At 40.1% G+C, this 13886-nt stretch overlaps 1 protein-coding gene across 4 annotated transcripts in view; it reads right to left on the bottom strand.

Annotated features, from left to right (window-relative positions):
• The window catches only part of KLHL20 (kelch like family member 20), a 53645-nt gene that overhangs the window by 16983 nt on the left and 22776 nt on the right, over positions 1 to 13886 (bottom strand). For all 4 annotated transcript variants that reach the window (XM_088482189.1, XM_088482190.1, XM_088482192.1 and 1 more), the window contains 3 exons: positions 12478 to 13051; positions 4266 to 4424; positions 2913 to 3007 (listed from right to left, as the gene is read on the bottom strand). In XM_088482189.1, coding sequence (XP_088338315.1) covers positions 2913 to 3007; positions 4266 to 4424; positions 12478 to 13051 — 828 coding nt within the window. The remainder of the gene's footprint in view (positions 1 to 2912; positions 3008 to 4265; positions 4425 to 12477; positions 13052 to 13886) is intronic.

Below are 13886 nucleotides of genomic sequence, written 5' to 3'. Positions count from 1 at the left end.
AGCCTGGGCTGTGATGAACAAAGTTAACTGTGTGGTGCCCAGACTCCATCCCACCAACCAATACCCAGCGTAGAGCCAGTGTCCCCTATAGAGGAAGAAGAATTTTTATTTTTTTTATTTTAGTTTAGTTTAGTTAGGATAGTTTGCACTATATAGCACTGTTTTTTTTATCTACATATCCTGGAAACAGGGGAGAGGACATTTAAATTATCATCCAACTTAAAGTAAAGTTACCTTTTATGGGCCTACATAATTATTACTCCCTGTTAGTGTATTACTATTGGGGGTTGTCAATCACATATCTCCTTAACACGATGGTAGATCCTGAACGCCAATTTTGGAGTATTCACATTGTATTGGCAATATTACACAATTGTGGTTTCCTTTTATTTTGTTTTTTATATCATTTGGTGAATGACAGACTAAGAAAACATACCTTTGTAGTTCAGATTCATTTTACGTAATTTACATACTGAAAATTTTTCCGAGATGCCTTGGAACCATAAAAGGTTTATCCTATTTTATTTGAAACCATTATATACACATAGGTAATATCTAGAGCCATCTTACCAATATCCTATTAAACGGTCATTTTTGCTTAAGCTATTCTACAGGTTAAAACATATTCATATATACAGTACATAATTTAATTTTGTGATTCCAGCAGTTTGGTTGAAAATTTGATAAATGTTAGGATTTAAAAAAATAAAAATAAATCTTAAATGTGATGATTTTTAAGTCTGCTAAAATACCATGTTCTGTATATGTTTTACTCCTTCTGCATTTTGCAGTTTTTGATACCAAATATATGAAACTAAAAAAAGGAAAAACAAACTTATAGTGCAATACCATTTAACATTGTAAACGGGATCGGTATGGAACACCGCCGGACAGCGGAAGACCGGCAGTGAAGATCCCGACAGGTAAATATATTTACTATTAACTAACCTAACCACCCCCCCACACACTAACCCCCCCTGTAAGTGCCTAAACCTAACCCCCCACCCTTCCCCGCAGCCTAAACCTAAGTCTCCAGGGGGGTGCCTAACCCTAACCTCCCCCTAGGGGTGCCTAGTGCCCAACCCCAACTCCCCTTCCCCTAGCCTAAACCTAACCCTCCTGGGAGCCCCTAACCTAACCCTCCCCCCCCCCCACGGCTGTACGCGCCCGGCTTACCTTCGATCAGTATTACTGGTGTAGGTAAAATGACAGGCGGCGGGATTTTGACGCCTGTCATTAGACCCCTGTCTGGATTAGACAGGTGGGAGGCCTGCGGTCCTCATTTCAACCATCGGCTTCCTGACTGCATCCCTTCTAAACACTCTTGTGTGAATATATATATATATATATATATATATATATTTTAACATTATATATGGATGTGATAAACCATCTTTCCAAAGACTGCTTGCTGCAAGGGCAGTGAAAGAAAGACCAGCAGCTGGCACCACAGTGTTACATATCCGGCCAGAGTATAGCCAAGCTCAGCAGTAGAGAGGAATGTAAAAATCAGATCAGCAGCTACATCCTACGTAAAACAATTGCTTATTCTGACATGAGGAAGCAAGAAGATTACATCTTTGTCCTAATGGAATATAGATCATCAAAATCCCCAAACAGTTCTTGCATAGTTAAATGTTTATTTTGTGAGAGTGTCCAAATCCTGTTTGGTAAATCAAATGCACAGGCAGCCACAAGGCAATGGTTGTTTCCAAAACCTGTAAACACCTTTGACTTCTACAGATCAGATAATGTTTTCCTTCACTTCACATTGCTGGTTTGTTCAGGCTCTGAATCATCATATTTTCCACTGATCAGATGACTGCACAAGCAAACACACTATTCTGCATAGTGTCCTATAGACACACTGGTAGAGACAGATGGACAGTTTTAGAAATTCTTAATCCTGTATTAAAAGTGAGTGGATAGCAAGTGGATTCTGACCAGATCAGCGTATACAGATGTGTAATTATACACTTATCCTTTTGGAGTCAGATGGTGAGACGCCATGGGTTACAATTCCTGTGCTTAAGTACTTTTTCACAATTTGTGTGTCTGAAGAGTGTACTAAGTGCTGTGTTAAGGATTAGAATTTTTGTCGCAAAGGAATTGGTATAAAGTAGCAGACTTATCTTGCGAAACGTAAAGTTATACTTAAAGTGCTACTTGATACTAATTATTTTGTGATATAAAATACTACGGGCTCAATCCAAATGTTTGCAATGATCTCGCAGGTGCGAGTCACCGCGTCAACAGCCGCATTTGACAGCAACCTGAACTCACACAAAAGTGCGTGCTGCCCCATACGGCACTAAGCAAAATTGTGCGAATTCGGGCTTGGAGCGGGCCGCTAGATATGGTGCCATTTTAAAGCTGTGGCAACGGAAACTCGCACCCTTCCCAAACAATTGGATTGACCCCTAATCCTATGCACAGTATTTAGTACAGTATTGGCGAATGAATACACAAAATTCAGTAAAAAGTACGTAATTTGGATAAAATGGCAAAAGAAAGATTGTACACTGTAGGACATCTCTGTCTTTTACCTTTTTACTCAGATTACATACTTTTTCCTTAATTTTGCATCTTAATTTGCTAATAGTGTAAGGCATATTTAAGAATATATAGAACATTAAGATGCATATTTAAAGAAAAAGTTGCATGGTGCAGTGAAGTCTAAAAATTCGAGGCATGCCAAATGAGAATATTTGGCGCAATATTATGAGAGGCGTTTGTAGAAACATCTGTAGGTTACGTGTCATTCATTTTAAAAATATGGGAACATATTAAAGCAAGTGGCTTGCAGGCAGAGCAGGACAGCATTCAATATGACAGCCAAGCACTTAAACTAGATAAAAAAAAAAAGGAAGTACAAAAAGTCAAAAGAAAAAGTTCACACTTATGGAATGTACCTGCATTCTTCATCACTTTTAATTAACGGATCAGATCCAACAGTTCCCACCAAGAATTTAGGACTTAGCAGTGGCAGCCGGACATGTTGCAGAACCTGATGGAAGAAAATAGGAATGCACTCAATATGCTATAGTAAAAACATTGGTTTCACAAAAAGTGCATAGGACATACCAAAGGGAAACAAAAATAGTATAATTCAAAAGCCGATATACCAAATCTAAAAACCAATATTAGAATTGAAACAGGAGCAATCAGTGCAATCAGAAAACCAATTAGGAAGCCACCAGCAGAATATGTTAAGAGCTCCTTACAATGTTGTGTACAGTTGTCTCTCCCTTTGGCTACAGAAAACAAGATATGTCGACAGTCATCAGGTCAACAAAAATGTTGACATGGTCAAACTATTGACATGCAGACTATTGATAGTGACCATGTCGACACTCATCATGTCTACATGGATGACATGGCGACAGAACGAACTGTACACAAACTGTCTCTGGTGGACTAGTTGTGTCCTAGCTTCTCCCGACAGCTGCAGCAACTCTAATGTATTCTTCCGGGTCCCTGCGGTTATGAGTGGCGCAGTTACAGTTCCATACCTCACATGCTCGAGTGTTCCGGTGAGTAGTAAACCATTTATTCTTAACTCTAATCCCCCCCTCTCCCACGCAGCTTAACACTAACACCACACAGCCTACCGCGAGGGGTCCCCAACCTCAGAATGTCAACATTCACACAGTGAAGGTTCAGATGTCGACATTGCGAACCTATCGACAGATGGACCTTGTGAACATTTTAATGTCGACATTATGAATGTAGACATGGTTACCATCTGACCGGATACCTTTTTATACAAGCATTATAAACAAATAAGACAACAATAAGTAAGAAGGAGCTGGAGGCTGCTAGTGAAGGCTCGGGGACACATGCGGTTCCAGGGCTGCCTGTTGCCCATCACTGGTATAAGCTACACTGTGGCTCATTCAACCATGTGAGCTTAATAAACAGAGATATGCTCTACTTTCAAAAGTGCCCATACTCTGTGGCCTGGGGCAAAGATCACACTTTAGTATGTCACGGAATTCTTATCCCCACTACTGTGGAGGCTACAGGTCAAGAACAACTTTGAATCTTAAGAGTTAATGGGAATAATAATAGTTAACAAAAATTTCAATGAGACTGCAATTTTCCTTTAACATGTAAAACATTCATGTGTTTCCTGTGGAGGTCCAAATAAAGAAGCAATAAACTAGAAAAGGACACATATAAACCATATTCTTTTGAGGTATCAGCAAGCGCCAGGTTCCATGTTCTCCATATATCTTAGTAATATAACATATGTATTAGCATACCTGTGGTAACTGCGGCCTCCTTTCCTGAATGCTGTATTTTACCCAGGCCATGACTGCATTGAACACCTGCTCCTCACTGCGCACATTCAGCTCATCACTGGAAATTATATCGATCAGCTGATTGGCAGGGAGAAGCATGAACTCCTCACTTTCCATAACCTGAAGAATAAGAAAAAAAAAAAAAAACGCAACAAATTTGTTGGGGGGGTTAGTTTGAGCAGAAAATTGCCGTTCAGTCACAACCTTAGGATAAACAATCCATTCTCAATCAATTTCCCTGATAAGTCACTTAAATATCTACATTACTCAATGTTACAATTCTTCACTTGAAGTTAATACATGCATACATACATACATACATGCATAAACCAGTTATAGAATATAAAGCTAGGCTTTGTATTAGTGCTCCACAACATACAAAAGTTACATCACCTAAAGTGAATTGTTTGTATGAATTATAAATAAAAAACTCAAATAAAAAAGAAACAGCACTTGATGATCACGTCAGCTTGTTTTTTTTTTTATATGGACCTACCTCAGAAAAAGTTAACAAGTTAAATCTATATAGCGCATAAAATACCAAAAGGTGCTGCCTTAGGTACCATAAATTGAAGAAACACCACCTTCAATAAAATCTAAATGGATGGGGAGCTCTGGGCTGAAGGATCATACGATCTGAAACGCGTTGCAATGGACTGCATGTGAGACCAAAAGGAGGACAATTTCTGACAGTACTTTTGGACATTTTAAACTCCCTGCGGTGGTGCCGAACTGCTGAGCCCGGGATCTCATGCTTATTTAAGCATTAGCCCGCCGCAGCACCCTCAGACGGTGAGAAGCTGATTCAGAATTCAACTCTACCTATTATTGTATTTAATTTTCTATGTGAATTGTTTGTCACTTATGCTTGTTTGAATAAAATCTTAGCCCTATTTATGGGGTAATTATCAAAGCATCAAGTACTTTGGAATAATTCTAGTGCCATAGAGCACTTAAATGCATTACAAGTTTTTATGCTATTTAATCAACATTCCCTATCTCAAGGAGCGCCAATTAGGTACCATTTGTATCCATATGGACCTACATGAAACTCCAAGCTGCGTTTGTATGGCCTTTTCAATACTAAATATTTGTCCACATGGTTTACATGGGATGTAGTCAGGATCCCGGCGGTCGAAATGCCGACCACCAGAATCCCGACACTGAAAGCGCGGCATGGGAATAAAGATAGGCGTCTAAATACCGACGCCTATCATTAGCCCTACGTCGAAATCCCGACGTTCGGCATCCCTGAGTCTTAGGGTTAGGCACCCCAAAGGGAGGGTTAGGGGAGGAGAGAGGGGAGGGTTAAAGATACTTACCAGCCGGTGTCGGGATTATGAGGACTTGGGCTTCTAGGGTCGGGATTTCATACCCAACCCGGTTTACATACATAGTGCTATACAAACATATTTAGGAATCTTTGTTAATTATAATGGACTGAGAAAGCTATGCATCAGCTATCATTGCGACTCAATACTTTGCACTCTAATTCCGGTCACCTAGTAGTGAATATGTTGTACATGTGCTGTTTAGTAGAACACTGGGTCTTGTAAAGCTTGTGATATCTACATGAACAGTCTGCAGATTCATATCTGAAAACGCAGAATTAAAAGGGACACACTGTGCAGAATAGAAAGATGAGAGAACATTGGCCTTGACCAATTTACCCATGAAGAGGACTCTCCTCTCCCCCCCCCACCCACCCCCTCCAGAGTCATGGACTAGCCTGCCCTCCCTCTCACCATGACATACACTGGGATCGGCTATATCACTTTCCTGGTGCTAACCTGCATCATCATCCATAAACGCCTCCAATGTAACAGCACCAGAGTTGCCAAACTGGATAGACTGGTTTAAAAATAAATAAATAAATAAATACAGTGCCTTGCAAAAGTATTTACCTCCCCCCCCCATGGCTTTTTACCTTTTTTGTTACATTACAACCTGTAATGTATTTATTTTTTTAATCAGAATTTTATGTGATGGATCTGCACAAAATAGTCTAATAAGTCACATAATTAGCGAAATGAAGTCCACCTGTGTGAAATCTAAGTGTGACATGATCTGTCAGTATAAACACACCTTTTCTGAAAGGCCCCAGAGGCTGCAACACCACTAAGCAAGAGGCATCACACCATGCAGACCAATGAGCTCTCCAGACAAGTCAGGGACAAAAGTTGTTGAGAAGTACAACTCTGGGTTGGGCTATTAAAAAATATACAAATCTTTGATGATCTCCTGGGGGAGCACCATCAGATGCATCATCATCAAGTTGAAAGAATATGGTACCACAACAAACCTGCCAAGAGAGGGCCGCCCACCAAAACTCACAGACCGGGCAAGGAGGGCATTAATCAGAGAGGCAGCACAGAGACCAAAGATAACCCTGAAGGAGCTGCAGAGTTCCACAGCAGAGACTGTTGTATCTGTGCATGTGACCACAATAAGCTGTACACTCCATAGAGCTGGGCTTTATGGAAGAGTGGCCAGAAAAAAAGCCATTACTTAGTGATAACAATAAGAAAACACAATTTGAGTTTGCCAAAAGGCATGTGGGCGACTCCCCAAATGTATGGAGGAAGGTGCTCTGGTCAGATGAGACTAAAATGTAACTTTTCGTCCACCAATGAAAACGCCAGTGTTCTCCCCAGGCTGCTTTTGGTGGGTGCACCACCCGGCAAGAAACAGCCTACCAACCGGCACTTTGGAAGCCTGCAAGTGGGGACAGTACCTGGGAGCTGTGTAAAAAGGACCAGATCCTACAGAATTTGCAGTTTTTCATAATCAGACGACTGGGCCTCTAATAAGAAGGAGAATTAATATATAAATTGTTATTTCAAATCATTATAAAAGGTCAAGGTTTAAAACATTTTATTATTGCGAAGGCCTTCACCCGGCTACTTCTTAATGCCACCGGGCTAGAAAAAATTTCTGGGGAGAACACTGAACGCTATGTCTTGTGCAAACGCAACACATCCCATCACCCCAAGAACACCATCCCCACAGTGAAACATGGTGATGGCAGTATCATGCTGTGGGGATGTTTTTCAGCAGCAGGGACTGGGAAACTGATTTGAGTCGAGGGAAAGATGGATGGTGCTAAATATAGGGATATTCTTGAGCAAAACCTGTTTCAGACTGCCTGTGATTTGAGACTGGGACAGAGGTTCACCTTCCAGCAGGACAATGACCCGAAGCATACTGCTAAAGCAACACTCGAGTGGTTTAAGGGGAAACATTTAAATGTGTTGGAATGGCCTAGTCAAAGCCCAGATCTCAATCCTATTGAAAGTCTGTGGTCAGACTTGAAGATTGCTGTTCACAAGCGGAAATCATCCAACATGAAGGAGCTGGAGCAGTTTTGCCTTGAGGAATGGGCAAAAATCCCAGGGGCACGATGTGGCAAGATCATAGAGACTTATCCAAAACGACTTGCAGCTGCAATTGCTGCAAAAGGTGGCTCGACAAAGTACTGACTTCAGCGGGGTGAATAGTTATGCACACCGAAGTTTTCTGTTATGTTGTCCAAATATATATATATATATATATATATATATATATAAACACAACTTCACACAGTTGTAGGCATGTTCTGTGAATGCAATGATGCACACCTTCAAACAATCAATTTTAATTACAGGTTGTGAGGCAACAAAACATGAAAAATGCAAAGGGGGTGAATACTTTTGCAAGGCACTGTATTATGATGATATGCTAAACTGTGACAACCAGGGATTTTAATCTTTTTTTTAACTGGCAAAGCAGAATCCCAGATGAGGCGTATTAAGTATTCCATAAAGTACAAATACCAAACACTATCATAGGCAGTTTGGGCCATTGCAAATGAAAACTATTTGTCTATTATTATGGGAAGATTTGAGAACTGTTAAAGGTAGTAGGTAGCACGTTGGAATGATCTTATTTGAAGCTTGGGACACCATATATGGGTGAAAGTTCCTGACTGGTTACAGTTTCTCCAACAATTATATGTGGCCGATGGGTGAAAACTTTAATCCTTGAGGAGACAATGCAGACAGTGTGTGTGTGTGTGTGTGTGTGTGTGTGTGTGTGTGTGTGTGTGTGTGTGTGTGTGTGTGTGTGTGTGTGTGTGTGTGTGTGTGTGTGTGTGTGTGTGTGTGTGTGTGTGTGTGTAAATTCTGGTAAGTATAGTGGCTAACGTGAAGAGTTTGATGTGTGCGAATTCTATCTGTACATATTTAGTTGAACAACACTTGTCTGACAAAATGCAGAGCAGTTGGTTCTGAACTGTAATGGTTTGTTCTAAGGATGCAGAGAAGAAACATTTCATATGTTCAGCACTGGCCCATCTGCCAGGCTGCATACAGCTGCACATCAATACACAAGTGTCCATCTTACTATAGTCACAATTAGTGTGCTCTAATTGCAGATAGGGAGTTTGGTTATGAAATAGATGAACTTTAGCTAAAAGTTGGCCAACCTTCTGTTCAAGTTTTCAAAACTGCTCAAAATAGTTTGACAAGTCCTGTTATTCAAGGGTGCTGGTCATTCAGATAAGCAAGATAGCTCTACTATTAAAGTTTGTTAATTGTAATCTTAACATGTGGCCATCAATATGTTTCAAAATTAGTGACACAATCTAGACCCATCATCTTTATTTAGTTCCTCCTGTTAGTATTCCTAACCTAAAATGCAAATTAACTATTGGTGGGTGAGGTCCCAGAAAGAAATTATGACACTTTGAAACCTGCACATGCTTTGGGAATACGGGAGGGGGGGGGATTAGGGTGTATAAACACAGACTGTGCGGATAATATTTCAGTATATGCACAACTTTTTTTTTTGTTTGTTTTAAATAAACCTGTTTTTACTTCTAGATATCACAAAGGCTTTAACTGGAACCTGTGTAATTATTACATACTGCAGTACATAAAACATACAAGTATACATGGACAGTCATCCACGGTGAGAGTTGCACATGTAACGTACAGGAATTGTTAAATTTAAATATAATATTAAATAATACAGGTACAAAATGATATAAATAAAAACTCCTAAGTATGCCACTGTGAAACACCTAGTACACAAATACACAGGCAAATGTATTTAACAACCAGTAAGTTGGCAAAAGGAATAATTTTGCGCATTTTAGTGTTTTGTTACAAAAACTAAAAAAAACACATACTGTAACTAGATCACACCTAAAATTTACCACATCTGAGGCCTTACAGTGGAAGAGTATCCTACTGTAAATAATTATTGTTAAAACCAATTTGACTGAAATCAAAAGTATACAAGACCGATTTCCTTGAAGTAACCCTCCCAACAATCCAAAATAACTAATTACCAGGAGCCATAGGGTCCCCATAACTCCTTGCACCTTTCTCAGGCTGCAGTCAATCCTGAAATGACATGTGCATTGGAACGTGCCTATCAGAAACTAAGTTTGATCTCTAAATAGATTTGCTATGGAGAGGGGAACGCGCACACAATCTTCTTAGGCCATGAAACAAAATCCGACGGGATATCACAAGCAGAATCCATCTGAGCGTTTGACTGAAAACCCACCTGGGACCCTGGCGATCGTACACAAATTAAAAGACACAGAACACCATGGGAAAACATTAACTACTTCCTCGTACAAAGAATGTTTCAATACCTTTCTCAGTTTTGCTGTACTATTACTTTAAGCAAGGAACAAGCGCTATAAAACTTAATTAAAAGTTGCTTTTATATTGAAATGTCTGTCTGCAAAACAAATGGAAAGCACTAACTTTCAGAATCCGTTAAACATCACATACGTTAAATTTTTCACAAAGGAAAATCTACATTAAAAATAACTGAAGTGTAATTTTTACACAGTAAAAAAACAGCATTAAAATAAATCCTATCTGCAGCATAGTTATACACACATAACATTATAGAAAAAGAAAACGTTATAAAATTATGTCCCTCTCTAGATCACAAATGCTTAACACATTTAAATTAGCAGCTGAAGTAGACAGAAGTTCCTGGGGTATTGTAATCATGTGACCAACCACAGCCAATGCACAGTGAGCTGGCTCTTGATGATGTCACATTACATTTTTCAAGTGCAGAGTGCCTACCTCTGGAATTCTCTACCTCTCCCAGTCAACTCTCCACCTCTCTGCAAAACTTTGGACAGTCATCAAAGCCTTCCATCTCTCATCCTAAAGCTGGGTACACATGGTATGATCTGCACAACCAACGATATCGCTGAACAATTTCCTTTGAACGTTTCTGTAGTGCAGGACAAACTATATTGGGTGTACACACTGAAAGATGTCGATTTCAGTGAAGTCATCCTGCCACATCTCTGAACATGTCAATTATGATGAAATCGTTCAAGTTGGCCTGCATGTACGGACGACCATAGATATGGTTATCGTCCATGCGGGAATGCGCATCGCTGGTCGTTCACTGCATACAAGTTAACGATATGAACGATCTATAGTTGAACAATATTATTATCATACCGTGTGTACGCACCATAACAATCTGATCCATGCTCACTATCTACCTCATCTGTGTTACCCAGTCTGTCTGCCCCTACCCTTTAGAATGAAAGCTCTCATGACCAGGGCCCTCTTCCCCATGTGCTTTTCCATCCCTTACTATTATTTACGGCACCTAACCTTTGACTTATGCCACGTGCTACTTATTTGAGTGTTATGACTGCTGTTGCAGCAATGTTTATATATCATGTACTTGTCCTGCATTGTCTTTTACTGTAAAGCTGGGTACACACCTAATCGATATATCTGCAGATTGAGTGATCAAGATATATCTGCAGATGATGGTTGTTCATACACACTGAAAAACCATCATCTGTCATCTGGCCGCGGGTCCCACTGGCCATGTCGTGCCCCCCTCCCCGCAGCCTCTGCTGCAAGTGTACGGGCAGTCGCCTGACCGCCCGTACACACAGCACGATGCCCCAATATATCTGCAGATATATAGGGCATCGGCTGTGCAGCACAGCTGACACGATATGTCTGAACAACGTAGTCAGACACATCGCTGGTACACATTGGCCGACGCACACAAGATATATTGGGCGATCAATTGATCAACCAATATATCTGCCAGTGTGTACCCAGCATAAGTCACTATTCTCTTGTTCTGCTCAATTGTTTATGTACTTTGCTGGGTGCTGCGAAACCCTTGAGGCGCCATATAAATAAAGAACAAATAAAAAACAAACATCATACCTTCTGGCAGAATACTCTTTCATGAATATTAATAGCTGCCCACAAAATGACTGACCTTGTACTGACATATAAAAAGATCAAGACAGAAGAAAAAAAAATCTAAAGTTCATATATGTTCAATGTAAACTTGTATGCAGGTGACAGGTTTCCTTTAAAAAGAACTGTGAATATTCCAGCTACGGTCTACTACAGTAATAACTGCAAAATAAAATGTGATAAGTACAGCATTCTACAGCAGATCATTTTATAAAAGGTATTTTCTGACATTTTATTGAGCAACAAGACTATAAAAAAAAGACAGACAAAATAGCCAAATCCAAGGCCATCATTCTTTAAAACTAGGACTCACCATCTTTAGGAAAGGCCCATAAAATACTTCTATAACCTAGGGGTCTCAGCTCAGTGACAAGACTGATTTTTCAGCATTGCAGATATAGAAGATAATTACTAATTAGCAATGTCAAATGGAAATGTGAAGCAATAGTGCATTAAGTATACTCATCACCTACACACACTATGGTGTAGCTAGTTTGTGGGCTGGATCTGGGTCATGAGGAAGAAGTTTATGGATTCACCAAGTTACAATCCTGATACATAAAGTGCATAGCAATTTTACAAGTGAATTGCTAGACTGCATTTACGTAGTAGCTTTTTCTCTAAATCCTAATATTCCCATACTGCATGGGCATTTTTAACAGCTTGAGCTACTCTTCCTGGAAACTGGTTAATGGGATATAAGCTTTAAGTGTGCAATCAGAGAGTCGTGGGAAGGGTATTGACATATGGCTAGAGGATACCATTGTGGTGTTTAAGTACAGCATGTGTTTTGGTTATGTAAAGGTGGTGTCCTTTAGCTGTCATTACTGTGTCACTTGTCATTTATCAATGACACCAAACACGCAACTGTTGGGAAACATTATCCCACATAAAGCATTGACTTTCTGGTTTACACATCTTACCTCTTGGAAATTATGCTGGGTAAATTTGTCTGCAATCCTCAGCAACTCCCTGCATGAGTGAGTGTCAGCAAAGGCTCGGATACCTAGGCAGTTGGATGGGTCAAGCTGCCGTTTCAGGAATTCACAGCAGGCCTCCTGGATTTCTGCAAGCTGAAGAAGACAGGCAGCTGGCAGCAGTGTCTGTACATTGCCCTCTTCAACAGTTATTTGTGAAGTGTATGAAAAGTCAATAAGCAACTCCATGGCTCGCTCATCAATGTCCCGGATCACTACCTCTGTCTGTCGACTTTCAGCTAACTCTCCTGTAAACATTGCCCGGAAGTAAGGGCTGCAAGCGGAAAGGATAACCCGATGGGCATAGATCTTTTTGGCACCAACCACAAGCACCACATCGCAGAGCTCTCTGTGCTTCCGCAAGAGATTGATGACCTCCAGGGTCTGCCGTGGATGTTTGTCCGAGACATAAGGCATGCGGGCCGGTTGTGGGACCCCCTCCGGCAACTTGTTGGGGTCTCCCAGGGTGCAACGGCTCGTCACATCCATTCCAGTCTCACCTGGGCGAGTGCTGAGACACCTGAGAATAAACCAGACAAAATCAGAAATGTACTGACAATAAACTTTGAGCAAGTGGGCATACAAATCTCCCGGTATTATAAAATACTCCACGAACATTATATAGGAAATGTACAAGCTGAATCTGCAATTTCACCACTTACATTTCAAAACCGGGTCCGTCAAATATTTTAAAATTTTTTACAAAAGACGATAGTTTTTGTATTATGTCCTGCAAGAAGAGTCAACTTAACTGACATTTTTTTTACATGCCTATGTGCTTCTGTAAAATTGGGTATAAACATGTATTAGTTAAACAGAATCTGTGCATGTGTTGGTGTTGAATATTCTCCTTTTTTAGATGAAAGGATACTACCTGGGAGAAACAACTTTCTCCATATCAGAACGGGTTACCAGATCGCTTGGACTTTATTCCACCAAAAGTCTCAGCCCTATTGTAATTTGTATTTCTCAGTTTGTATATTATATGTTCACTGTAGTAAGAATCCCCATTGATATATACTAGCATTAGTCAGTTTCCATACTGAAATGAATTCCATAAACTATTGTAAACTAAAGTGGAACAGTGCCCCTTCTGGCCAAATTGTCATGAATAAGGAAAGAAATTTGGCTTTCAATGTCAGAGGTTTTGATTTCAAACGTTATTGCTTGGTATTTTTATTTCCAGTGCCTTGCTCAGCCTGTTACATATTATTTATATATAACTGCATCAATGTTTAACTATAATGTACCTGTAATAGTATAAATCTGGCAATCATGCATAGACCATCAACCTGCTGCCCTAAAAACCTGGACAGCACTGAAATGACAAAGAACCAAACCAGGTAATTTAGATG

Source organism: Taudactylus pleione, unplaced genomic scaffold (assembly GCF_031769625.1).
Source record: "Taudactylus pleione unplaced genomic scaffold, aTauple2 ptg000017l, whole genome shotgun sequence".
NCBI classification, from domain to species: Eukaryota; Metazoa; Chordata; class Amphibia; order Anura; family Myobatrachidae; genus Taudactylus; species Taudactylus pleione.
The sequence above is the reverse complement of the archived record's forward strand: the minus strand, read 5'-3'. Positions and strand labels throughout refer to the sequence as shown.